The 27733-nt window shown below is 38.7% G+C and overlaps 3 protein-coding genes across 5 annotated transcripts in view; 2 read left to right on the forward strand and 1 right to left on the reverse strand.

The window, feature by feature from the left end:
* The window catches only part of zfyve9b (zinc finger, FYVE domain containing 9b), a 16422-nt gene extending 12814 nt beyond the window's left edge, over nucleotides 1-3608 (forward strand). For both annotated transcript variants that reach the window (XM_060878529.1, XM_060878537.1), the window contains 2 exons: nucleotides 37-213; nucleotides 1592-3608. In XM_060878529.1, the coding sequence (XP_060734512.1) occupies nucleotides 37-213; nucleotides 1592-1753 (339 nt within the window). In that variant the 3' untranslated portion in view covers nucleotides 1754-3608. The remainder of the gene's footprint in view (nucleotides 1-36; nucleotides 214-1591) is intronic.
* On the reverse strand, nucleotides 3604-18136 carry elovl1b (ELOVL fatty acid elongase 1b). The gene is made up of 9 exons (XM_060878549.1): nucleotides 17993-18136; nucleotides 12643-12748; nucleotides 9407-9500; nucleotides 8657-8847; nucleotides 7034-7114; nucleotides 6857-6913; nucleotides 6661-6766; nucleotides 6414-6550; nucleotides 3604-4488 (listed from the first exon to the last, which is right to left on the reverse strand). Exons 3-9 carry the CDS (start codon nucleotides 9465-9467, stop codon nucleotides 4141-4143), a joined length of 981 nt encoding a protein of 326 aa, XP_060734532.1. The 5' UTR covers nucleotides 9468-9500; nucleotides 12643-12748; nucleotides 17993-18136; the 3' UTR covers nucleotides 3604-4140.
* Nucleotides 18137-20838: 2702 nt separating this feature from the next.
* Nucleotides 20839-27531, forward strand: mob3c (MOB kinase activator 3C). 2 transcript variants are annotated; one of them, XM_060878569.1, is made up of 4 exons: nucleotides 20839-21161; nucleotides 24571-25081; nucleotides 26132-26334; nucleotides 26514-27531. In XM_060878569.1, exons 2-4 carry the CDS (start codon nucleotides 24664-24666, stop codon nucleotides 26541-26543), a joined length of 651 nt encoding a protein of 216 aa, XP_060734552.1. In that variant the 5' UTR covers nucleotides 20839-21161; nucleotides 24571-24663; the 3' UTR covers nucleotides 26544-27531. The 2 variants fall into 2 exon arrangements, with proteins under 2 accessions (XP_060734552.1, XP_060734560.1); XM_060878577.1 differs by having other exon boundaries at nucleotides 20839-21112.
* The last annotated feature ends 202 nt before the right edge of the window (nucleotides 27532-27733 follow it).

The following is a 27733-nucleotide window of genomic DNA, read 5'->3' on the forward strand; positions in this document are numbered from 1 at the left end:
ACAGTGTGGTGGATTGACCATTTTCTGACTCCATAGGTATTCTTCCTTCAGAGGGAGGAGCCATGTAATGGCCCCAACAGTTACGCCCATCATAACCGTCTGACGGAGCGACTGGCACGAGCGTTCTGCTTGGCACTGTGCAATTCTCTGAGCCTGCTAAAAGAGGATGGTATGACCAAATTAGCACTGCGGGTCACCCTGGATGGACAGAAGGTGAGATAAGTGCTAAAATAAATGACACAGCCATCCTGTGCAAAAATCAATGTATTTAATGGATATTATGTAGAGAATAAAACACGACGCTTGAGTTATAGCAACTGAGTCAATGAATGTGTGGTACGATGCGGTAGGATGCTTTATGACACAAAACGCACATCCCAGTGTAAAACCTGACTGTAAAGCCCACAATGCAAAAAAAGTTTTCTTCTATATTTAAATCTCTGACACTGGAGACTCATTTAACACATACTACATAAACATCTCCTTACTGAAATCTTCTTCATGTCAACAATTAGACATGTTTATATGGAGCATCTGTCAATCGCTGTATAAATCATCATACTGGCCCTCAGTTGTCAGCCTTGCCGTAAAGTTGTGTGTAAATATTTGACATTATTAATGCATTTGTAAATGATTTTATAAAAAAAGAAATAATAATAATTCTCCGTTAGCTGCAGTCCATCGTGAGCTCTTCTACTAATATCAGTTCTGCCTTTTGCACTGAATTAACAAATGAAAAAATGAATCAGATGACAGCTCTGAATCTCTGATATTTACATCTTGATATAAATTTGCCACCTTTTGACACAAGATCATTTATTTTTTCAGTAAGCAAATGTGGTGTATTGGAACAGATAAAGAGTATAGAATAATTCAGCGACTCAGTAAATAAGATCTCAAGCCGTATATACAATTACATATACAATACGTAACACAAATATATATATGTGTGTATATATACGTGTATATATATATAATATATGGGGGCACGGTGGCTTAGTGGTTACCACGTTCGCCTCACACCTCCAGGGTCGGGGTTCGATTCCCGCCTCCGCCTTGTGTGTGTGGAGTTTGCATGTTCTCCCCGTGCCTCTGGGGTTTCCTCCGGGTACTCCGGTTTCCTCCCCCGGTCCAAAGACATGCATGGTAGGTTGATTGGCATCTCTGGAAAATTGTCCCTAGTGTGTGTGAATGAGTGTGTGTGTGTGCCCTGCGATGGGTTGGCACTCCGTCCAGAGTGTATCCTGCCTTGATGCCCGATGACGCCTGAGATAGGCACAGGCTCCCCGTCACCCGAGGTAGTTCGGATAAGCGGTAGAAGATGAGTGAGAGTGAGAGTGAGATATATATATATATATACGTGTGTGTGTATATATATATATATATATATATATATATATATATATATATATATATATATATATATATATATATATATATATATATATATATATTAGCTAAAGATTAGCTGTCTATCATAACATGGAGAAAAAAAAATTATTTTTGATACATATATTTCACATCCACGCTACACTTTCAATCTCAAGAGAGCTGGATGTTTAGTTGATGTCTTTTTTTTTGTTCGTTTCAGATGGAGTTCCTGGCAGGCAGTAATGGTCAGCCGCTGCCACTGCATTACCAGGACAGTCTGAACCAGTCCCTAAGTGCAGTTGTACAAAGTGTGTGCCAGCGTCACGGACACACAGCTCTTCAGCTAGAGCTCATTTTTTACATCCTGGAGGACATCGCGTAGACGTCACCTTCTAAAATCCAGATCATAAAGCAACATGCTGCTCCTCTGTGTCACAGACCCAGTCTAATCCGCCTTTCACATACATTTTCAGAGACTGGAAAGAATAAATGACAGCGCGTATATGACCTGTGTTTGTAGAAAATAACCCAGATTTATCTGATTTAGCTCTTTGTAACGGTTCCATAGACTCAAGCAGATAGATTTGGTCCTGACTGAGCCATGTTGAAAATTTCCGCTGGTCGCTGTGCAGCTGCTTTGTAGAAAAATGGTGTTGCTGAGCATGCGATTCAGCCTATGCCAAACCCATCCTACAGTCCACTAGTCAGAAATCGTATATATAGTATATACGATTTCTGAATAGTGGACTGTAGGATGGGTTTGGTGTAGGAGGGGTCCATGATCAGAGGAAACACAACCACTTTCACTGAATGGATAGAATTCATTCGCATGACTTCCTTTTGCTTTCAGTCTTCCTTAGATCAAAGTACAGTAGAAATATTTTACTATATATCTCTTTTGGTGATCCAGATACTAATTTGCAGATATACAGATTCCTTCCTTCAGTGCGTCACCGTATAAATTCCATTATCTCCCACAGCTATACAAACAACAGGTTTCACTTCCTCCCAGGTGGTGACCTTTGTCCTACATTGTCCTGCACTGGAACACTGAATGTACGAAGAGCCATAGAGGAACTCTTTTACAGCCATTCTGTAGACTTTTCTCTTCCACTGAATGTACCGTCAACCGTTTCCGTCTTTTGCTCTCTCTCTCAATCTTACTATCAATCTCTGTCTGTTTCTCTCCCAAACACATTCTTTCTCTGTCACAGACACACTCACACTCTCGCTCACACACTATCCCTTATACACCTTCTCTGTCTCACATACTGTACACACTCACTGTATCTACACTGTCTCATACACATTCCTTCTCTCGCTCACACACACTATCCCTCATACACCCTGTCTGTCTCACACACTCACACTTTCTCCACTGTCTCATATACACAATCTCTCTTTCCTTCTCTCTCGCTCACACACCCTCTCTCTGTCACCTCCACTCTCTCACACACACTCACTCTCTCTCTACTGTCTCATACACGTTCTCTCTCTCACACACACTATCCATCTCATACACCCTCTATTACCTCCACTCACACACTTTTTCTCACACACACTCTCTACACTCAGTCTCATATACATGCACACTCTCGCTCACACACACTATCAACTCTCTTTACTCGCCGTTTCACACACACATGCACGCACACTCTCTCCCCTACACGCTCCCCTTCACACACACACACATTCATACATACACATACTCTGTCTCACATACACTATCGATCTCATACTCTCTATACACTCCATACTCTTTACACACTCTCACTAATCTCATAAATGCACACACTTTCTAACTCGTACTCCGTCTCACACACACTCTCACTTTCTCTCACACACACAGACCTGTTTGTTGAAATATCAGCCACGTGCCCGAGTCTCCACGGATCCTTTCAGTGAATGAGAAGAGAATGGAGATCTTGTTGTCATCCTACATGTTTAGCATAACTGAGATTACTGAAGCATCTGAAAGCATGCGGTGGTGACACTCTGAAACAATGAGATGTTTCTCAACCAACTAATTTGAAAGCACCAGCCATTATACCATACCAGCTCGGTCTGCTCTTAACAAGTGCAACTAACGCTACCCTTCAACACCGTGTCAAATTAATTGTGAAAATATGTACATAATGTTTGAGGACATGTAAAGAAAGTCTTGTAAGATGTTATGCAAAATAATAATAATAATAATAATAATAATAATAATAAAAAAGAAGAATCCTGAAACACCATTTTAAAATGATATTTATTTTCATGTTTTTAAGTCATTATACTTCAGTAACAAAAATTTAGCGCCCTATCAATCCCATTAGTACTGACAGTAAACCTAAAGTATTTACATCTGGAGCTCAAGTTGTCTTAAGAGAAATGTACAGTGCTGTTGGTCACTGGAGAGTCTGAGGAAAGAAGGGAGGAAGGGAAAGGAATGGAAGGGAAGAGAGGAATGGAGTGAAGGAGGAGTGCATTCACTCATGACAATGTGAGCACCATCAGTGAAGAACACAGACAGTCATTAAATTATCTCTTCTCTTCATATAATGTGCTCATTATTTATTCTCTATAGATTAACAATTAAAATTAATAACAAAAAAAAAAAATACAAACAGGGATCCCAGACTCAATCATCTCCCCATGTATTTGTGCATCTTAAAACTACAAAATATCAGGCTGAGGGGAAAAACTGTCCCAAAACACTCTTTGGAATCCATGGCATCTTATGCAGGCACTCGTGGTCATACGTTTTGGACGTTCTTCTCTCGGCTGTTAGGCTTTCTTCATCTTTCCGTTGTGAGTGCTTCCGTTCTCATAGTGCTTCTTCCCATTGGCCAGGCCGTTCTTATGATGTACGCCGTTGCTGTTAGCCACAAGAGAGACGGTCGTGGCTCCGTTGGACAGAGTTGCAGTGCCGGCCTTGCCTTTCTTAATCGGCTGTTCATTGCTCTTGGGCAGCCTCTTGCCCTTGACGTAGGCCTGGTACCAGAAGTTGGAGAAGAGGATGAAGAAGAAGGTGCCGTACATCCAGATAAGGTGGATGACAATAGGCACTTGGTAATCACAGCTAGACATGAAGTAATACTGTGTAGCATGAAGGGACACCAGCACAAACTGCACCTGGAAAAAGGCAGAACGTGGTCAAAACAATTAAACGTAACGAACGGAGACTGAGGCCACGTCTCAATCAGCACTCTAGCTCCCTACATCTGGTTCACTACACTCCCTCACTGAGACACTAATGACAAAATGTCCTCTCAATAAATTATTTGGCAGTTACCTTTCTACAAACCCAAACATATCAAATATGTACATTTTTTGAATTTAAGTAAATGCATTAGTTTAATCACACAGGCTTCAGTCAGGGTACTTTTTTAATCATTAAATGTTTAAAAGTTCTAAGAATCAAATGAACCATATACAGTCCATCAAATAAAAATAAAAAATCATTTGAGAACCACAATGATGATCACCACCTGTAGACAAAGTTAGCTGAATGTTCTTCCACCATTTTCTGATCTACGAAGCTTCGGAATATATGACATCATTTCCAGTAAGGGAACACATTGAGCATGGAAAATGGCCAACTTCCCAATCAGTGAACTGCTTAGTGAACTAGGGAGCTGATTAAGATGCAGACTGAGCATTGTTTTTTTTTAATTCACTTCACTTGAGAGTATTTTTACACACAATCAAACCTTTGCATCATCTTGGAACAAAGCGAAGAACATGTATATAAAGACATACATCTGGACCGAGCACATGTTTCTACAACATTAATTAACAAAAACTAAAACAATGAGCTTGACAAGAAGTGCTTTCTACTTGGTGTCCTCCAAGTTGTAATTCTTGGTCCGATCAGATTACGTTTTATTTTTAGATTAAGCAACATATTTAGAACTAAACTACACTAGATACAATTTAAACTGGAATGAGATGGTTTTCTTAATATTGCAGCAATATCCAGAGGTTTATTCAGTTTGGCAACTCAACCTCCAGTAGACAGGCGGTGGTGAGTGCCATTAGCATGATGACAACCGAATCCTGGACATCATGGATCGTGTGAAATACGTGTGTTGTTTATTTGTAAGAGTGTACGGAGTCAAACCTGTTTGTAAATGTGTAGCTTTATGATACGTTGAATCTGACACATACAGTACTGTGTGCTTGATTCAAAAGTGGCTACTGTCGTTTTGGTAAATACAGCCAGCTAGCACTTTTCTTTTATAATAGTCACATTTTTCATGAGAGCACAAAACCATCTATATTCATTCATTCATTCATTTATCTTCTACCGCTTATCCGAAGTACCTCGGGTCATGGGGAGCCTGTGCCTATCTCAGGCGTCATCGGGCATCAAGGCAGGATACACCCTGGACGGAGTGCCAACCCATCACAGGGCACACACACACTCTCATTCACTCACGCAATCACACACTAGGGACAATTTTCCAGAGATGCCAATCAACCTACCATGCATGTCTTTGGACCGGGGGAGGAAACCGGAGTACCCGGAGGAGGAGAACATGCAAACTCCACACACACAAGGTGGAGGCGGGAATCGAACCCCGACCCTGGAGGTGTGAGGCGAACGTGCTAACCACTAAGCCACCGTGCCCCCCACCATCTATATTGTTAAATACAAAAAAAACCTTGTGTACACACACACGCAAGATCATTCCAGAGATCATTCATTTTCAACAAGGCCTCTGTGAACTTTGTGAGCAACTGTGAACACTGGCATATCCATTGATGCGACAATGTTGAGAAAATTAGAATTTTATGCAAATATGGAGCGACCAATAGGAGTGAAGAGAGTAGAGCACACGCTGCAGAATTTTATACACAAACGCCTGACTTGGAATGCTAGTTGCTTAACCCACTGATAAACGTTATTACCATGGCAACCAGAAGTAGAGTAGAAACGTCTACTGATGTCTTTTTAGTACTGCAAGCTGGAGACTTGTATATAAAGTCACCGTATATGTGAGCGTTACATTCTTAAACTTCGTATGTCAAAGCGGAGCCTTAAAGTATAAATTTACCAGCTGGATGGCGGTCATATATTTCTTCCACCAGAGGTACTTCTGGAAGCGAGGTCCTGCAGCAGAGAGGCCGTAGTAGAAGTACATGATCACATGGACCACCGAGTTGACCATGGCATGAAATGAGCCCATTCCACCTGCACAGATATTCAGAAGGTGGTCACTGGTACGGTTACTGAGTTTAAGATAAAAATAAAGATTAAATATCATAATAAATAGCTAAACTGTACAGTGCTGAAGGACTCACCAGGAGCGACGCTGACGCCCCACCACCAGGTCCAGGGCATGAAAGAATGGTGGAAGATGTGGAGGAACGTAATCTGACTGTGTTTCTTACGTAGTACAAAAAACACCTAGACAAATGACAGTAGAGTGAATTAAAAAACAAACTGTATTGAAATACTGGATGTATTTAAAGTGGAAGTGGAAAACAGAGAGCCTACCGTATCTAAGAGTTCAATGAACTTTGAGAAGAGGAACAGCCAGGCCACTCGGACCATCTACAGATTAAAAAATAAAAAAAAGTTTCTTAATACAATACATTATATAACCAAGATCCTTGCTGGATCTTTTATTTCTGGGGAAAAATTCCAGATTTGATTACAGACACCAGATCTTACCCTAAGTCCTTGGGGGCTGTCGGAATAATCACACAGGTCACATCTCCACGTATATCCTGTAGCCCATCCTGACATTAAGAACTGGAAGAAGAAAGGAGAAGAATGAATTAAAAAAACAAAAAAGAAAAATAATTTTTCAGGATGCTTGTGTTTGAAAAAGGCTGTAAGCAGAGCTGCAGGGTTTATCTCAGTGGCCTCTAAAATGCAAATAAGCATTTTATCAAATCACAAATATTTCTTTTTTTTTTTTTTTTTTTTTACATTGTGTCATGTGAGCATTCTGACCAGGTGGGATGTTCCAGATGTTTATAGGTGTAATGATCAGTGCTTAGAAAAAAAACAAAGATTACAAAAAATTTAACAACAAACCTAAATAATAATAATAATAATAATAATAATAATAAATATTATTCATCCTAATCAGAAAATTTGACTAAGAAATACAAAAAAAAATGCTAATGCTTTGTAGGTGAAAGAGAATGTGACTGTACTGCTGAATTGTTTGGTAACATTAACAACCAAAACAGTGCCAGTATAGTTGAGTTGAGGAGGAGAAGAAGAAGAAGAAGAAGAAGAAGAAGGAGGAGAAAAAGAAAAGGAAGGAGTTGACCGTGGCAAAGAAAAACTCCCCGGGACGATGTTAGAGTCTTGCTCGTGTGTTACTTCTGATCAGAAACCCAAACCCTTAGTAACCTTAGCTGTAAAATCCCATCACCACCGAGCTCCAGACCCTTAACCCTCTCTGCTCCAGGGATATCACATCATCTGTGCTCTGATCCCAGCTTTCTATCAGTTCATGAAGAAAGAACAGTGTTCTATAAAGTATATGTGACACATAAAAGGCTTATTCCGTTTCAACTATTCTGGCATTCAGTTGTTGTGATAAAATATTTCACCCCATGTTTCACCCCATGTGAGGAAATAAATGCTTTTTGTCATATCTTGCCCTGACTATGATACAAGCTAGCATATCTGAAAGGCGCAGAAATTAACTTTTAATTATAAACAGTTTAATCCTGCTTCCTAAAAACATGGCACAGGTGCCTTTGGTTAAAATAAAGCGGCCCTAGATTTGTATGAGTAAATATACGGACTGGTGTCCCATCTAGACTGTATTCCCATCTTGGGCCCAGTGTTACAGGATCCACTGCGATGTTGCTCAGGATAAAGCAATTACTGAAAATGAGGGAGAGTGAGAGTGAGAGGAAGTAAACGTATGGTCATTTCAGCTACTTCAGTGCTATTCGGTTAGCCATTGCACAACAAAGGAAAAGGAGAAAAGCTTTAGTAAGCTTATAACAGCAATGTGCAGTAGTAACGCTTCATTTGAAAAGGAAACTAAAACGTAGTAAACATCTCGCATTTGCATTTTGATGACGCAAAGCCCTGGGTAAACGTCACGCAACACAAACGGAAATATTTTAGACTGCATTGATTAAAACAAATTATAACCCTTATGGTATAAAACAGTAAAATATGACTAGTTCGATTTTCTTCAGAAAGCTAAAACCGAGTTTGTCGTGTCAAACTATTCCGCCATTTATTTAGCATTAACTGTTTGACTGCAGTAGGATTAAAAAGAGTATCAGCTTGTGGATGCAGTGGTCAAGCGCTTTGTCTCACCTCATATACAATGAAGATAGACAGAAAAACCAAACAAAAGTTGTAGAAAATCATCGGGCCTTTCAGATCGAAGGGTTTGCGGTTGGCCATTAACCGAGGGCCTGCGTACAGTACAAAGAAGAGATAGCCGAGCAGAATCGCAGTCATGTTGACCGGACTCTCCATCAGTGGGTATCCACTCAGCCGTGGGTCTGAATGGGAAACACAAGCCAACCAGAGAAGACATTTAGACTTTGTTCACATAACACAGCAAATCTTATTTGGCTCTTAAATTTAGCCCGAGTGCCCACGCTGCATATTTCAAGCAACAAAATCAGATTTCTTTGTTCGGCCCCGTAATCGGATTTGCTTGCGTGTTTAAATCAGCCTGGGTATGGGTTAGGTGCCAAGATTACCAACAACATGGAGATGGTTGTCCAACATGGTGGATTGTGCTTTGCAGTCAGGAGTGAAACTGAGCAGTGGAGCATAAGTTTCCCAAAATTTACAATAAAATACAAAATATTTTCAGTAGATGTTTACATTTACATTTGCAGCATTTGGCAGATGCCCTCATCTTACATTTAATCTCATGTACATGTAAATCCAACTGAGCAATTGAGGGTTAAGGGCCTTGCTCAGGGGCCCAGCAGTGGCTTGGCGGACGTGTGATTTGATCTCACAACCTTCCGATCTGTAGTCCAACACCGTAACCGCCAAGCTACCACATAATTTAATATTCGAGGATGTAATCCGTAATTGCGCATGTACCTCTCCCTGCTATGAGTTTGTCGTACACCTCCAGCACTCTGGTTCTGACAGTCTCCAGCATTTTCCCCAACGTCTAAAGTAGCTAGTACAGAATCTGTGGAAATAAACAAACATAAAAACAAAAACGTTCAGTCCGTCTTACAAGTTTGTTTCGACTGCATTACGACAGCACTTTTATCCCAAGAACACATTATATAGTAACACACACTAAATGAACCCAGTAATGAAGAGTAAATGATAATCAATAATGACTTGCATGTTACAGACATGTGACATGACCGAAGTGGAAAAACAAATGTACAAGAGGATAACTAGTGCCTCTCTTATGATCTTGCCCATATCCCTCCTCTGTGTAAACATCCCTTTCTTCCTTCCTCTCGGCAGACATGGTCTGATGACGGCGGGGAGGAGCTACAGATAGGGAAGGAGGAGGGAGGTGCACAGCTTGCGTGTTGAGAATTGAGGACAAATATGGCAAGCCTTTCATGCGCACACAAAAGAAAGAGTCAGGCATGATCTTACAGGAGGCAGTACGCTCTATTTTTTTCAATATCTGAAAAAACACAAAGAAGTTAAGGCTGTATAAAAGGTTGTCCTTATCACACTGGCTGAGTCACTGTGGCTGTGTTTAAGGTAAACAGAGGAGTGAAGCAGGTGTGGCTTTAAGGAAAGTCCAACATGGAGTGATGGGTGGAAAAAAATGCGTGTTCCAAAATATGTAGTGCAACAAACAGCCGATGCCAGCAGATGTGTGCTACAGAGTCCACCCTTGCAAAGCCACATACCACAAACTCCTACACCAGCACTGGCTCTCGACTAGCCAACCATTACTCCTTTCTGCATCCAACTCCTAATGTTTAGAGCCGGTCTCCATCTGCTTCCATTTTTGAGTCATCCATTCAGTGTTTTCCGTTGACTTGTAGGACTTAAGGTCCGCCTTCGTTACACAAAAACGTGTGTTCGATCGCAAGACCAAACACATGATAGCGCTTCTTCTGAATGTTAACTTCCTCTACGAAGTCCTGTATGTTAGCCATTAGCCGATCCCATCAAGGTCAAGCTCAAGGTCCATTCATGAACATTTCCATTCAATTTTGTGGTTCTTAATTTTATGGCCTTGAGCAGAAACGAGGTCAGATGAAAATATTGGACACAGAGTGGCTTGTGCTGCGATTTCAGAAAGTGAGCTGAAACATAATACGATAATCCTGTATCTGAGAGTTGGGCAGGTTCATCTGTTCTGTGGTAATAATATTGATTACATAGTAACTCTGGGATTTTTAAAAAATAACCTTAAGTCAGTTGGGTTAATGTTTTTTTTAACTGAGCTCACAGCGGTTTCATGGATAGTTTCACTGGATTGTCATCCGGATTGATGCTGGAATCTCTGACACAGGCCCACATCTGTGTTATCATACCTTTACCTGTATGTCTAACTAGCTTGAGATATAAATCTACATTACGTGTTCAGGTGATCCTATTTAAAATATACTCTTTAAACCTTGTCTGTGAATTCAAGAACAGTGGCATTCCTCTGTGTTATGAGTAACTTAGTGTCCTGGTTTCACAAGAGGACCATATTGACTTTACAAACCCCAGGATGAGATTAAATTTATAACGTCAGGCAGACAAAAGAAATCCACACATGTGTAAATGATATCAGGGGTGTGAGTGCTTATTAGCTCTTGTTGGGCAATATTTAGCAGGTTTATGACTTAGCCAAATTTCAGGAGAACTGCGTGGAGTCTTAAAGATATAAGGCTCAGGGTTCAACTCCCAACGCCGCCAAGCTGTCACTGCAGTAAGGCCCTTAACCCTAACTGCTGAACTTAACATAACTAGCTGGGATATGTGAAGAAATGTATTTCCTTGTGCTTTAAAGTAACGTGTACGTGCATCAAGCGGCCTGATCTCACACACATTGAACATGATCAGATAAAATGATCACAGAAAGATTTAAAAGTCACGCAGTGAGCAAAAACTCCTGTTACACAAGAGGCTGAAACCTGGGGACAATTTACACTCTCACCAAAACAGTTGTGTAACGTACACACATGACGTCTCAAACAAGATAAGAATCGTTATTACATTTGTTATATTATCCGAATCTGCTTGAACAAATACTCAGACAAGACCTTAATTGAAGGTTTAATGAGGCCAAAGTGATCTACATTTTTAAGAAACAAAGATTCTTGCAATACCCTTCAAATGGTTCAAGGCATCGAGCAGGCCCTGAAGCCACTGTAGTAAACTAATGCATGCAAAGCTTCTGAGATGAGTGGTTGCCACAATTTCCTACGAAATCACACCCAGCATCTACAGCCACAAAAAAAGGCTTGATTGCAGCTTTAACATCTGGTGAACTGATCCACACTAAAGCACTAGGTAGCTGCTGGAATATTTCTAAGACCCTAGTGTTTACAGAATGACTCAGAAGTAAAGCCTCTCATATAACATGCACTTAATTTACTGCTTTAACAGAATGACCGACAAGGTGACTTTAGTTCCATTCAAAGTTTTACCAAATGACTGGATGGTTTCAGTAAACATAATGTCAAAACACCAGCTAATACGCAGTCCATATACTTGTAACTGCTTGCTTGGCCCTTTTAATTGAGGCTGTTTGAGTTCACCAGCAGGCGTGAAATGACAGTACTAGTGACAGAAGTGCCTCCCTCGCTCGCATGCACGTCATGTGATTACAGTCCATTAGGGCACAGCACAAACAGAATCCTAAAACTAATCAGCAGTTCCCTAAATCAGACAAGTCTGGTCATAAAAACATTTCAGTGAAGTATTTCCTTAAGACCAATTCAAGTTCAAACCAAAGCCTTTAAGTGTGATTGCTACAGTCAAAGCCCAAAATAAGGGGCGAGGCTGAGAGTAAGTTGCCGTAACAAGCATCCTGTCAATGAATCATACGGTGGAAAAAAAAAATGGCAGATGGTTCGGAGTTAATGATGAACAGAGGGAGGGGGTGGATATCCCAGAGAACCGAGGAACCAAAGCAAACACACACACCGGCATCTGTTAATGGGGCGTGCCGGTGTTAAAACAGTGTGATCGTCTTTCTAGAGAAACACGGCATCGGCGATAAAAGTAGTCAGCTAAAATCAAGCGGGACTGTTCATAATACCGTTCTCCGTAAAGTTTAGCTGTGATCTGAAGATCAGGGAATGTTATAGACTTCTCGCAGGTCTGTAACATGTTTCTTAAAGTAAAAAAGTTCTACTCACCTTAAACTTGAAACTTCTTTCTAAAAGGCTGCTGATGAGTGTCGACAGGCCAAAATGCCGTTTCCTGTCAAGTTATTGCGGTCCCGTTTCAGACAGAAAACACGGCCTGGACAGTAAAAGAGTGTTTGAAGAGAGAGAGAGAGAGAGAGAGAGAGACAGACAGAAAGGGTGAGTGAGAGAAAAAGGAGAAGTTGAGAGTGAGAGAGATGGGGGGGGGAGAGAGAGAGAAAAAAGTGAGATTCAGCAGGGTGACTGGTACTGCTGGCCTCTGAGACTCCTCCCACCCTGACTCACCCAGTGAATGAATAACTGGCTTAGAGTGTACGAGAGAGAGAGAGAGAGAGAGAGAGAGAGAGAGAGAGAGCGCTCTGTGTGCACATGCGCAAGAGTAAATAAGGAGCAAAAAAATCATCATACTTTGGCAGAGCAGGCTTAATTTTTACAAAATAGAGAGGAGAACTCCTTGGCCTAAATAGACATTCCCTACTGCTCTAAACCGCCCACCTTAGTGTCCTTCCTCTCTTCAGTAAGCTGAGGACTGTGGCCTGACCTGCCGCATTCACCCCAGCCTGTGTCCATAGGCTTATTCGCCAGCGCAGGGCAAGAAATCAGTAACCACTCTGTTATCATGAAGGGGCCTATTGTTCTGCACCGGCCGCCCTAAGCAGCAACAGGCAATGTAGAAACACACCCTCGAACACAAAGCAACATCCAGAGCCGCACACAGCTCTCCAAATACACAAAGCTGCCCTCAAAACATGACACTGTTCAAGTGTTGGTTAGTTAGTAGTGATTAACCAGTCACACACTAGACCGGCATTCATCAAAGCATGAGAAACTTCATAGAAATCAACAAAGGCTGAATTAGAAAAAAAAAACAACAAGACACACAAGACATAATCCTAACAATGTAATAATGCACCAGAGTGGGCAGGACACTATTGTGACTTCAGCAAACGCAATGTGTACACACCGACTTTCCCAAAATAACCGTTTATGGAAGTCACCAGCTGACAGTTACTCAGAAACAGCAGAGGACACGCATGTACACCTTTCAGGGACAATCAAGCACAGAGAGAAGACTGAATTTAATCACACGTTTACAAATTTGCGAGAATTACACCATTAACATTAATCATTTTATTCTCGCATTCATTCAACAAAGGAAAACATTTCCATAGAGAACAGAAACATGACTAACAGCTCATAGGCAATCAGAAGGGGTGAGTAGTAGCTCCGAATAAATGTTTAGCAATAAAATTAAAATGTAAATTAAGCTAGTTTGTTTTGGACAAGCCTGGTCAGAAATCTTACTTTGAAAGCACTAGGAAATGTCAGAGAGTTCAAGAGGCTAAAAGAGGCTAAAACGGATGAAGAACGAGATGAAGGTTGACGTTTCAGTTCTCATCCGATGGACAATCGGTTCTCCTCTACAATTATAACAAGTCCCGTCATCTTTTGAATTCAAAACAGCCCATCCCTCAGCACCGAGGGTATCAAGTGTTCCGTTTCCACCGAGAAACTTTTACCTTTATAATAAAAACAGCTTGGTTTCTCATGCAGCCAGAGCCTGTTGGACCAGTCTCTCTACCCCTAGTGGATAAACAAGTCTTAGACAGATAGAGAATAAAAAAAGCAAGACAGCTGCTCCCTTCTCTCAAATCTCCAACTTAGCCACAAGAAAATCAGTCGAGCAGGCCTCGGCAAAAAACTAATTTTCTCTGCCTCTTTATAAAAATTGTGAACCCCTTTAGCATTGTTTTTTCATCTCACCTTGACAGCTAACGCGCCTTTGAACGAGGCTCTCAGTTGTGGTGAAACATGAGATAACATCAAGATTAACAAGCTTCGTATTACACCAAAAACAATAGTACTTCCACACTAGACAAATGGAATAACAGTTGAGAATCAGTAAAGTGGACAATTTGGTATTTAGTTCACACAGTTCTACATTACACCGAGCAAGAAATAATGGCTAGAGTGTGCATGGGAAGGGATTTCAATGTGCTTCCCAGATTTTTAATACAGTATCAAAAAAAAAAGTATTTTAGTTATCACATGGCAATTTGTGCAGTTATCTAATCAGGCAAAACAGGTCAAGCATTTTGGTTAGTGTTCACATCAAATATCAGAACAAACAAACAAAAAAAAATGGCTGCTCTGAGTACTGCGGAAAATTCTTATTCGGGAATTTAATGCACAACAGTCTCTGAAGTTTACACAGAAAAACATCTCCGAACACATGAAATGTGACATAATGAAGCTTATATGCTACAGCAGCAGAAAAGCACACAAGGTTCATTCCTTCCAGCCATGAGCAGGAATCTGAGGTGATGTTGGAATGTGCTGCAGACGTCAACCTCAAGGTTACACATTTTGAGACGCTTCAATGCACAACAGTTGTACTGGGTGGTTATTTGACATCATTTACCTTACTCTGCACATTCTCCCATCATCAGGAAGGTCTTTCTGCCTGCAGTACTAGATGTTTTATGCATTTTTACCAACTTTAGAGACATTTTTATACACTTTAGAGATTTTCTGAACCATGATTGGTTGATTGGATATTTGCATGAATATTCAGGGGTACATATGTTCCTATGAAAGTGGTCTGTGAGTGAACATGTATACATCAAAGGGTAATTTGAATATCTGCAAATTTATTCATACAAAGCACTATTAAACATCTGTACATGACCGTATATGCTCACGAGGAGCTCAACAACATTTTAACAGTAGATTGTGTTGTACGATACTCAACATATAATGTACGAGTCATGCCGAGTAGAATAGTGCTAGCCTATTGTAAGCTTAACAATATACAAACCACAATTATTTAACTCGCTCTATAAGCTTCCTCTGCATCTCAAACCTTTTGTATGTTACAATGAACTGAAACGAACAGGGGAACATATTTTGGATAATTGAATAGTGTGCAACATAAATGTTATTAATCATTTATGGTGTATATTATTTTAGCTAATATCATATACACCATAAATGATTAAATAACATTTATGGTGTAGATTTGTGGTGTAGATTATTTTAGCTAATATCATACAGTCCCACATTATCCCACAACTGTCGACTGGGATATCAACGTTCCTTCCGTTGTACCAGAGATATTTGAAACCCTTCCTTTTTTGTTATCCTCTCTTTAACATGCTGCAAAAGGCATTACATAAGTCAACTTTCTATATTGCAGTGGGTGAAGAAAAACTTGCTTGACCGAGAGCTGTCGCTCAACACACCGATCAAGATCTTGGGTTCAGAAAAATACAATTATACTGTACTATTGAGGGTTTAAGCATTGATGGAATTTTCCCTTAAGCTACCACGCCATTCATGTTTATGCATAAAAGAGGAGGTAAAAAATACAACTTTCCGGAAGTTTCATTTGATTTGTCACAGTTCACTGTGAAAGGAAAAGAAATTTATGATCTTCTTACATCATTTTTTTACATTTTTGTGTTATCTGATCTTCGGATAACAAAAACTGGGAAGCAAAAATATGTTACTGATTAAGTTTTGAAAGATAAATGAATAGACAGAGTTGCCAGTAATACACGGTATTAATCTCCTGAGTCTGATTAGATTGTACAGTTTATATCTAGTAATTTATTCCTATATGAAACACTATTCTGAACTAGAAACAGGTTAGACACACATGCCACATGTGACCTTGATCTACCTTCTAGGATTTCACATAAAGTACCTTTGTGTGCTGAAAAGAATCTTCTCACTCTTTTTGTGAACACATGTTAAAGACATGCATGTTTAACAGAACAGGGAATAAATGATAGTCAAATATGTCTATGTAAAGTCAGCAAAAAATTTTGGAATTTCTCCATTTCTGTCTTGGGGTAAAAAAGGCAAGTGTCCTACACTGATATCATTTGTAGTTAAATGCATGCACGTCATTCTTGCAGTTCACTGTCTACATTTATTCTTATCCAGTGTATGAGGTGCAAGGCATCACCTGTCCAATGTCTTGAAAAATGATCCCTAAAAAGTACGGTTGCTAAAAATTGAGTAATAAAGGTGTGCAAGAATGTAGGGGAACAAAGTGCGTCTCCATGGCACCCTTGTTTAGGGAAGGATCGGCTTCTCCGATCTGATAAAAACGATACTCCTGTGTAATTTAAAAACAAAACAAAAACAGAAGTCGTAACAAGATCATGGCCTCGACACAACTTGCGGATAGTCTTAGTCATTCTTTAGATATTTGCTGAATGTGTCTGGATGAGTCAGGATGCTATTAGTCTGTGGTATGATTGGAATTGACTATACGAAAGATTATGGACTGAAACAAACTGATGATCAGTTCTACTCAGTGACATGAGTGTTGATGACCAGAGAGCGGACAAAGCATCAGAGATGGTCAGAAAGTGTGTTGTTAATTGTAAAAATCAATCCAAAGCCAGAATATCATAAGGATCAAAGTAGGCTGAATAAAGACGTTGTTAGACCAGCATTAATTTTCCTTATATCTTTCTAATGTCAGTGGAAACAAATCATTAAACTTTACCCTAGATAGAAGGATTTGGTGCAGGATGTATTTGCTTATTCTGGGAGAAATTTGAATATCCTGGATTCTCTTATCACTACACTCAATTTAGTTAGTAATTATAAGGACAGGACAAACTAACCACCCATAATATTAAAAATAACAAAACAACAACCTTGTCTTCATCCATGAAACCCATTCATTGAAAACTCAATGAATGTTAAAGCTTACAAAAATGTATCTCAATATCGTTTAAATGAACTTAAGCAAAGCACACTTCCAACCACGAGAATATTATTTTCTTATTCACAAATCTACAGTTCATATGTATATGCATATGAATACGTATAATCCTGAAACGCTTAAACGTTATGGGGTTAGTTAACCATCATCTTCATCCCAACATCAAAAGACAATATATTGCTTATCTCGGTGAAGAAACAAATTGCCAGAGGTCAGAAGAAGATCAGAATGAAGTCCTGAAGTCTGTACGGTTGTTTAGGTGTCATCTCCCCAAGAAGACAAGATTCAAGAGTAGTATGAAGACCTACATTTCTGGAGGTCATAGAGTTTGAGCTCAGGTGCTATGTAAAGCATTACACCCACCTCTGTACCATCATCCAGTGCTAAGTGTAAACATAAGAAGTCTCTAGCACTTTAGTACACTTTATTGTCAATTTAAAGTAAAATGAAGGTTCATATAAAAACTACAGTGATATACATTCAATGTATTGAATTATATTGTGTTATATTGTATTGTTTCAAACAACAGAAATAAAATACTAATGTCCCTCCGTATTTAGAAAACAAAAACATGATATTAAGCCGGTCATATTGACTCACCTATACCTGTCCCACTTCTCAGGTGCGTAGAGACACCAAACACCAGCAGAACGAGTCAAGCGAAGAGTGACGACGAAAGTCAAAGAGTCACGATGCTAAGTGACGACCCCGAGCAGCCAATCGGCGCTCTGCAGGGGCGTGGTCAAGGAAACGCTCGGTTTGATTCAATGTCACGGTTTTCGCGTCAAAGTCAAACGTGATGCAACGACTTTACTAAGACAAACACTGGTGAAACTGCTAAGTTAAAACCTTGACAACTTTAGGTACAAGAAATAGTAGGGGATGGGAAAATAAAGGTGGAGACAACATGTGGGTTGTGTCTCCATCCGCAGACTACACCACAAAGTAGTATATATAAATACATACAAGTACCACGTTGTCTCTGTTAAATATAACACTATTTAAAAATCTAGTATTCAATGTATACGATGTATTAAATACCTTTTTTTTTTAGTACAATGTTTTGTGCTTTAGGAATGACCCAATAAGGAATAACATAAAAGCCGACGAGCCAATCAGGTTGCAGCAAGGTTGCTGCGTCATTTATTTGGCTACTGTAATATAATCTGCAAGGAAACACTAGATGGGAACACCTATTTTGTTTTGTCTTAGTTTGTATTGAAGAATTTTTTATTTTTATTTTTTTTGGCAGGGTCTCTTGTGACCACCGTTTCAGAAACAATTGTCATGTTTTATTTGAAAACGAATCTTAAAATTATAAAAGTAAAAATGTTTATAATGTTCTGTTATGTAATGTAATAATCAGAGTCAGAATCAGAATCAGGTATATTGGCCAAGTGTTTTGATGTTGAAACACACACCCACACACAAGGAATTTGGTTTTGGTTTGTGACTCTCAAAAGTACAGACATAAATAACATTAATAAAGGTGTATGGTAAGATTTTCTCAAACATCACTGTTTTGTGTCATTTATATTGTAGTACTGTGTTAATGTACAGGATACAAACTGGGTTATTATTAAAGCCTCGTTAAAGAAGGTGATCCAGGACTTCTTGTCCATCCCAAGATGTTTATTTATTTATCCTTTCATCCACCCATTTTCTGTAGCACATATCCTACACAGGGGTGCAGGGAGCCTGGAGGCTCGGGGCACAAGGTGGCACAAGGTGCCAACCCAAATCAGACACACTCAGACATTATGGACAATTTAGAGATGCCAATCAGCCTACAATAGATGTATTTGGACTCCAGGAGGAAACCCCTGCCTCCACACACAGGGCAAAATCAAACCCCCAACCCTGGAGGTCGAAAGTAAAGACAATAATTTATTTGTATGATTGTTTATATACTTGCTAATGCAAGAAAAAGATTGTCATTCATTTCATTTGCATGCATTGGGTATTTCTCAGCAAATTAAAACAACTGGATTTCAAAAACCTGTTTTAAGGGACTATAAATCCACCTACATCCAAACTCTGGTTTCTGGCAGTGCATCAGGAGAAACACTAAACAGTACACACACAAACAGAGAATAAAGGGTTGTATATCTGCTTATTTAAAAATTTGCATTACAAAATGCACTCATTTGGCTGATGCTTTTATGCAAAGCAACTACCAGCTGAATCAGTGAATAGTGGAAGTTTATAGAGCTAAACATTAATTAGGAATTTCATACAATACATTCTATAACAATGTTTTGGCAGATGTGATTTCTCTCTATACAGTTATTCTCACTTAACTTACCAATATTCAGTTCATTTGCTAAGTAGGCTAAAGGTCAAACGAAAAAGTTGCATGACGCAACATGTTAAATTGAGGGTTTGGCTTCCTGTGATGTAATAAAATGGCAAGCTCTGCCATTTGTAGCCCTAACAAAACAAGTTACATAGATAAGAGTAAATCTATTTAAGTGTTTGTAGGGTATATGCTTTCTTTTTTCTTTTCTTTTCGTTTAATTCTGTCATTTTTGCCATTTTCTATTTTCTTTGTTGAACAAAATGCCTGCGTCAAGCTCAGTTTATCGTATAGACAATTTTTGTGTTCATTTTTATGAAATGTCTCCATCTGTTGTATATAAGTGGTATGTTTCATTTACAGAAAAAAATACCACAATGCAAGCAAATAAAGTAAATTACAACACTTTGACACTTTGTAAATGAATCAGTTTGGTATTTTCCTGTATTTAGATTCAAATGTGAAACGTCTAGTATGAGACTTTAGAAGCTCGGTGTAATGTAGTATGAGTCTGAGACTTTTTATTGAGTGTGTGTGTGTGTGTGTGTGTGTGTGTGTATGCATGTATGTATGCGTGCAAGCATGTGTGGGGGTGCATATGTGTGTGTGTGTCTCAGTGTGCATATGTATGTGTGCATGTGTGTGTGTGCCTCATTGTGCATATGTGTATGTATGTGCACTTGTGTCTGTGTATGTGTTTTGCAACAAATCAAGTAAAAGTGACAAGAAATCTCCACATATTTAAAATCTATGCATTTTTCACTAAAATGTTTGTTTTACAAGTTTAGTTTTTACATATATTGTTTTGCAAAAAATTGTACATTTATACATAAAGAATTAGAATGATGTGAAAAAAAAGTATACAACTGACTCATACTTGTAGTGTATTGCACACTTGCTTTACGTCAGGTATTTTCTTAAGACAGTCAGATGTCTGTGTGTGTGTGTGTGTGTGTGTGTGTGTGAGAGAGAGAGAGATTCACATGACATGCCTGACTGAACCCAAGTGAGCAGTTTCACATAGGGAGTAGTGGTTGTAGGCCGTGCTGACAGTAGAGGAGGGAATAAAATTGTAGAAGTAGATGCTCCTCCTACAGCCAACAAGATCCTCCTTTAGCACCAAGCTGCTTCACACACACTCACACACACACAAAATACACACATCTATACACAAAAAGTCAGACAGTAGGGGCTGGCTGACAAAATCAGGATATGACATCATGCCCAGGAAGAAAAGCCAAACAACTTTCCTCTCTGCTTTTCGAGTCTTATTTGTTTTTTAGCTCAGTCAGGTTTTTTTGATCCATTCCTGAGACAAAACTCTTTAGACAATAGTGTAATCCAAGTACTGCTAGCTAGAGCTGTCCTGAGCTTTCCCATAGATCCCACAGCATTCCAAGCATTCAAGACGGGACTTAAGCCAGGTATTGTGGGAAAGATCTGTTTTTTCTTTTTGTCCTACATATTCTCTCTGTAAGTATTCTTTTCCTTTTTTTGCACTTTATGAGATGTCTTTGCAGTTTGTTTGCTTGCATTTAAAAGCCTGTTTTCCATTAGACTCTATAAGACTATAAGATTGCTGGAATATGGAAAGACATACGAGTTCCTGAGAATGAGTTGGATAAGGTTCACTCCTACACATTAGACAAACTACAGATGCGAATGTAAAAGCTTTAAATCTCTTTATTAGTGCTTTGACATTGACATCACATGCTCATCTATATCTTCCTTGTGTAATTGTGTACTGAAATAAGAGTAAGACACAGTATACAGTAAGATAAGAAACTCTGCAGTAGTTATATGGTTCAGATTACACTAAGCTTGTTGATGATGTAACAGAAAAGTTTTCCACAGCAATACTTAAGGAAAAGTGAGTGCTCTGATTTTTTTTTTTTTTTTTTAAATGTTTCACCCTATAATCAAGTAAAACCAAATCATAAAGTTCCTCAAGGACTGTTTATGACTTTTGAGCTGATTTGTTGTAAGAGTTAGAGAGCAAGATTTTCAGTTGTGGTAGATTCTTTCAATCGATTATTTAGTTTGTAGTTATTTAGATCTGGGATCAAAAACATAGCCACATAGAGTAGGTGTGGTTACGACATAAATCTCTCATTGTAAGTCATCGGCTCGTTTTGATGTGAAGCCTGCTCACCATTGTGCCAAATAGGAAGGTTAATTTCAGGTCTTAACTGAATGAATACAGCTGATCCCACCAGTCAGGACCACAGAGAGTCAGGAGTCAAATAGACAGGAAAAGAGAGTCTGTGAATTGATAGGATAAGCCTGAGAGAGGCACAATGCTGGTCTGTTATGTTATCGTATATGGTCAGACTGCATAGAAACTGTTGTAGCGGAAGTGTTGGGGGAAAATGGTGATCATACTGTTACATAGGCTCAAAATGATTACCACATCAATAAATAAAACTAAAATGTGATGGCAGCAGGTACAGATGGAAAAAAAATCATAAAAGGCTCATACCATGTATGATCTTGTTTAACATGTATTTTCTGTTATGCGCTGTTTATTTTCTGTCTTTTCAATATCAGATGTTAATTTGACTGTTGTAACCTTTATTAGGTCACACAACTACTACTAGCGGCTTAGTGGCTTAGAGTCATACTGAGAACACCTGATCTTGTCTGGAAGCTAAGTAGAGTTGGGCCTGGTTTGTACTTACGCGGGAGACTGCCTGCGAATACCAGGAGCTGTAAGCTATTAAAAAAAAAAAAAAAACTACTGCAGGGCAGTGGTGGCTTAAGTGGTTAATTGACCACTAGGTTGTTGATTGGTGGATTGGGATTCAAGCCCCAAGCCACCACTGTTGGGCTCTTGAGCAAGGCTCTTATCCCTCACTGATCGAGGGGCACTGTATCATCACTGACCCTGCGTTTGGACCCCAAATTCCAGTTGTGATATCCCGAAGAAGGAATGTTGTAATATATATGTGACAGAATAAAGGCTGCTTCTTCTAGTGGTTAGAATATTTGCCTCATAGTTCCAGGGTTTGGTGTTTGATTCGAGCCTCCACCCTTTGTGCATGTGATTCGGGGGTTTCCTCTGAGTACTCCAGTTTCCTCCTTTAGCACAAAGACATGCACTCTAGGCTGATTGACATCTCTAAATCATCTGTAGTGTGTGAGTGTATGTGAGATTATGTCGTGTGATGGGGTGGCACTTCGTCCAGAGTGTCCTCCACCTTGTGCCCTAAGCCCTCTAGGATAGACTCCAGTTTCCCTTTGACCCTGTTAGGTCACGGTACAGAAAACAGAGTTTTTGTTTAACCTGGCTGTAATTATTCCCTAGTTCAAGGTAGCTTGCAACTTGTTCTCATCCTTATTCTTGTCCATACATTTGTTTATTTACTTTCATTTTCTGTAATAAACCCGTAATAGTAATTCAGTCAGTGTTGTTTCAGAGGCGTCAGGACAAAAAAAAGCCAGCTCAGATACGATAAATTTCATAATGCACCTAACTTTAGACACAAAAGAAGTTTGGTTTCAAAGTGACAGGCAAATGAAGGCAGTCTGTTACATGAGAGAGAATGCTAGACAGCATGAGAGAGTAAATCAACCATATCAGGGTCACAGAGTCAATATATTAAAAGGAAAATGTTTTTTTATTTCTGGCTGAACATATATTTGTTCTGTAATCTGGTGCTTATTTGTCTTGCTTGACAGAGGAGCCACTTGATTATGTAATTTGATGATGATTACTCAGCTGTGACATTGTTTGTATTCACATTGTGAGAATTTACTTATCATTGCTGGCTAGTGACCAGTAGGAGGTGTTTTTGTTTAGATTTATGGTATAAGCTTAGTAATATTGGGCGGGGATCAGTCATCTAGTGTGTCTGTTCACTCCAGTGTGAATACTTATTTTTCTGTTTAATTGTTGTATCTAAAAAAAACTTTGGAAGAGACCAAATGTGATCGTTTTGACCTCTACACTGTATTTTAGCTAGTTTGAGTTAGTAGGAGATACAGTTTGTGACATTGATGTGCACGAGAAAGATTTTATTCCCATCATGCTTAATCTGTCAGCAAATAATTATAACTATAGAGTTCTTAAGCTCAGTAGCAGAGTTAATGCTACAACACGACAGTACACCAGTTGTATCAATACCACACAAAGACACATACCACAGATCAGATTTCTCTCACATTGTTTGTTAACTTGGCACTCACAGCTATGAAATAAATCATCAGTAGTGTAGCGAAGAAGGCTTATTGGTTAGGGTTAGTAGTACTGCAGTCATTTGCAGTACTGTTTTTCTGTCAAAAATATAAAAGCTGCTACTTTTATTTTGTCAGATGTCACTTAAAATCCTTGTGTGGTGTTCGGGTCAAATTGATCCATTTTATAAGTTTACTGAAAGTATTTGTTTGCGTTTGTTGTTAATCAGCCGTGTTTTCAGATTACTTTAGAGAGCTGTAATTCATAGCCAATGACACCAATAATCTTTTGTTTCTTGTGTTTTTATTATTGTTCATCTCACCTGCAACGGATAAATCGGTTCAAAATAATAAACATTAATTGAAAAATTGTTCCAATTCAATTTTATTCTTGATTTATGTCACCATAGTCTTTATTATAGTCTATTCTGTTACACAAATTTTACCTTTTTTTTGCAAAAATGAACATTTTTCATTGTTAAATGTGATTTCGTAATTGCAAACATTAATTTCAAATGTTATCTATATAGTTTGGGATTGAGATAAAGATAGTATTTATTTTTAGTAGTTTTTTAAACCACAATAATGTCCCTGGTTAATTTGACTCTGAACAGTACTGAAGGATCAAAAGAGAGAACATAACATAAACACAAGGGAAAATTTGTAAACTTTTCAGACTTACTTTTTTTATTTTTATTATTTTCAAAAGCATAATTTCATCAGTTGATGAAACAGGAGACTTCATCTCATCCATCCTGACATTTCTGCTGGAGATTCTACTACTAACTCAAGCTTTGGAAGCATGGCTCTGTGCCTTGGCCAAGTGTTCAGCAAAGACAAGACATTCAGGCCTCGGAAGCGCTTTGAGCCTGGAACGCAGAGGTTTGAGCTGTATAAGAGAGCTCAGGCATCACTAAAATCAGGGCTGGACCTCAGGAAGGTTGTCCAGCTACCTGAGGGAGAAAACATTAATGACTGGATTGCTGTGCATGTTGTAGATTTCTTTAACCGCATCAACCTTATCTATGGAACAGTCAGTGAATTTTGCACAGAGAGAACCTGCCCGGTCATGTCCGGAGGCCCTCGCTATGAGTACAGATGGCAAGATGGAGACCATTACAAGAAGCCCACCAAACTCCCAGCCCTTCAATATATGAACCTGATGATGGACTGGATTGAGTCGCTCATCAACAATGAGAACATCTTCCCTACACGCATAGGTGTGTCCGCAATCATCTTTTGCATGATCTCTTAAATATGAAATTCAGCATTGCTCCTAACTGCAGTGATGTGCAGCTGAAAAGCTGTTTTATTATAGTGGGTCATTTCTAGTTCTCTCAATGCTCTGTTAGTAATAAAGAGGGGACCTACAACCATTGGTGACTTCTCTATACACACAATCCCTCCAGGATTTTTTATGATTGCCACAAAGGCCAGTATTTTGCAGTTTATTGTAAAATTTGCAATACAGCTTGCTGCTTTTTTGTGGGGGTTTTATTTTGAAGAAAACTGCTTGAATTGGCAAAGGACAGATTTTTTCTTTTAAACTCCAACCAGTGAAGACACATAGTGAAATCACTTTCAATGATATCTCTACTCATGTTCATATTTGTCCTGAGCAGAATCATCCAGCTGCTGCACAGACTTTGCTTATTCAGAGTATAACTTCTGCATATTTCACCCCTTTCCAACAGCAGCGATATGATGTTCAGATCAACCTTTTCACACTGAGGATATCCAAGGGACAATTGAACATCCTGTCTATAAGGGCTATTAATGTCTTGTGTTACCTTCTTGAGCATCAGAGGTTGCAGAGTCCTTTAGAAGATGCTGGAAAAGAGTATAATGTGCAGGAGCTAGAGGTTTTCTGCTCAGGACAAACAAAGGACTCAACTATTATTATTACAAAGCATCAACACAGTCGCAGATCATACGAGTAACAACATCCAGGATTAGTAATCAATCAGTAAATTCTAATTTTATTGTGTTTTGTAGACTATATGTGAACATCTCTTATGTGATATAGATTATTCATTGCAAAAACAATGCTATTTTTCCAATCAATTTTATTATAATTTTTAAAACTATTACCATTTTGCAAATTCTGCAAAGCGTATGTAAACATCTAAACTGTAGGTCTGCCGTTCTATTAATATCTGATGAATCAGTGGAACATTGTATATGCTTCGTACCCTTGGACCGTCCCTTATACACATTTAATTAAGAATATGACCTGGCACAAGGTTTTAAAGATTGTTCTCCTTTTTCAGGGGTTCCTTTTCCGAAGAACTTCCAGCAGGTCTGCAAAAAGATCCTAAGTCGGCTTTTCCGTGTGTTCGTGCATGTTTACATCCATCACTTTGACAGCATTTGCAACATGGGAGCTGAGGCTCATGTCAACACCTGCTACAAACACTACTACTTCTTCATCTCTGAGTTTAGTCTCATCGAACACTCTGAGCTGGAGCCACTGGTGAGAAGGATACGTTAAAAAAAAACTTTTTTAAAGCAGTTATAGATCATTTACAGCATGTATGGTGGAGGAGACTGTTGTCTGGTCAGTGGAGCTGTTTGACATCAATTGAATATTAGACTAACAAATGCAAACAAAATTCCATACACACAAAATTCAAGTCTTTTCTTTTCCCACAGAGACCCATGACAGAACGGATCTGTAACTGATGCAAGAGGACATTGATGTACAGTCTGTTACTGTACGTTCATCATTCAATGATGCATGCTTGTCATATTTTTGAAACTTTCATTTTTAATATATTTACTATGAGGTTTTCCTTAGTAGGATGTCATCCTACTCATTGAGCCTAAGGGTAGAGCTGTGTAGCTGACTTGATATTCCAAAAATGTGTTTTATTTTAATGGTTAAAATATGCTATATGAGCCAATATCAGTATATTTCTGTTCTGTTTTCTTTCTGTTAATTTTTCTGATCATACTTGCCTTTTTTTTCAATTTGATTGCTTTGTATTGCTTTTTATGTGAAAGGTTTTTATGCAGCATTTGGATGTGCTTTAAAAAAAAAATTTTTCCCTTGAGGTGAAAACTGACTTGTCCTTTGTGTTTTCTGGAACCATGCAGAGACATGTTATACACCTGGGTACTCAGCTTGAAACACCACATTCTTGTTAGTGCAAAAACCACTGCCAAAGAGCTGACTGGGGCATTTATTTCTCTTGCATGTGTCATTGATATTATGTGAATGCGTACTGTTTTTGTATTATTTTATTTATACATTGTTTCAGAACCATATATAAATTAAATCGTTATCCTAAGAATTTATTTTTAAAAACACCTGAACAACTAAGCAAACTGTTTTACTTAATCTTTCTGCTCTTAGTGTTAAAAAGGGCTTTACTGCAGCACAACCAAGTATTACCACTATTTAATATAATAAATTATTGTCTGGCTATTAGATTTGTAAAATTTGCTGTAAATATAAAAAGACTATGTGAGTGTCAAATAGATAGAATTAGCCATGTAAAAGACAGGCGATAATTTGTTGCATCTTTTGTAATTTGTTGTATCTTTACTGTGTACATAGAATTTCAGAAAGCTCTTGCATGAATTCATTTTTATTTGTGCTTTTTGACAATTTTTGTATTATACTTTTTATGTTCAACATATGTTCAATAAAGAGATAAAGATTTGATAATCATTCATTCATTCATTCATTTATTCATTTATTTATCTTTAACTAACATTTGATCAGTCTGAGGAACACTGACTACGATGCAAAACATTTGTAGAAATAAAATTATTTAACCACACCACCATATTATTTAACTTCACCCTACCAGAGGAGGATGTGTTTCCTTTCGAATCTGGTTTCTCTCAATGCTTCTTCCTCGTTTCAG

This window comes from Tachysurus vachellii, chromosome 1 (assembly GCF_030014155.1).
Source record: "Tachysurus vachellii isolate PV-2020 chromosome 1, HZAU_Pvac_v1, whole genome shotgun sequence".
NCBI lineage: Eukaryota > Metazoa > Chordata > Actinopteri > Siluriformes > Bagridae > Tachysurus > Tachysurus vachellii.

What these genes read in the sequence shown, in the direction of transcription:
- mob3c (XM_060878569.1), top strand. Translation starts at nt 24,664, where the DNA reads ATGGCTCTGTGCCTTGGCCAAGTGTTCAGCAAAGACAAGACATTCAGG. An exon ending in CATCTTCCCTACACGCATAG is followed by an intron (nt 25,082 to 26,131) that starts GTGTGTCCGCAA and finishes CTCCTTTTTCAG; the next exon opens with GGGTTCCTTTTCCGAAGAAC. An exon ending in ACTCTGAGCTGGAGCCACTG is followed by an intron (nt 26,335 to 26,513) that starts GTGAGAAGGATA and finishes CTTTTCCCACAG; the next exon opens with AGACCCATGACAGAACGGAT.
- elovl1b (XM_060878549.1), bottom strand. Translation starts at nt 9,467, where the DNA reads ATGCTGGAGACTGTCAGAACCAGAGTGCTGGAGGTGTACGACAAACTC. An exon ending in ACAGCCCCCAAGGACTTAGG is followed by an intron (nt 6,914 to 7,033) that starts GTAAGATCTGGT and finishes TTTAATCTGTAG; the next exon opens with ATGGTCCGAGTGGCCTGGCT. An exon ending in GGGCGTCAGCGTCGCTCCTG is followed by an intron (nt 6,551 to 6,660) that starts GTGAGTCCTTCA and finishes ATATCTGTGCAG; the next exon opens with GTGGAATGGGCTCATTTCAT.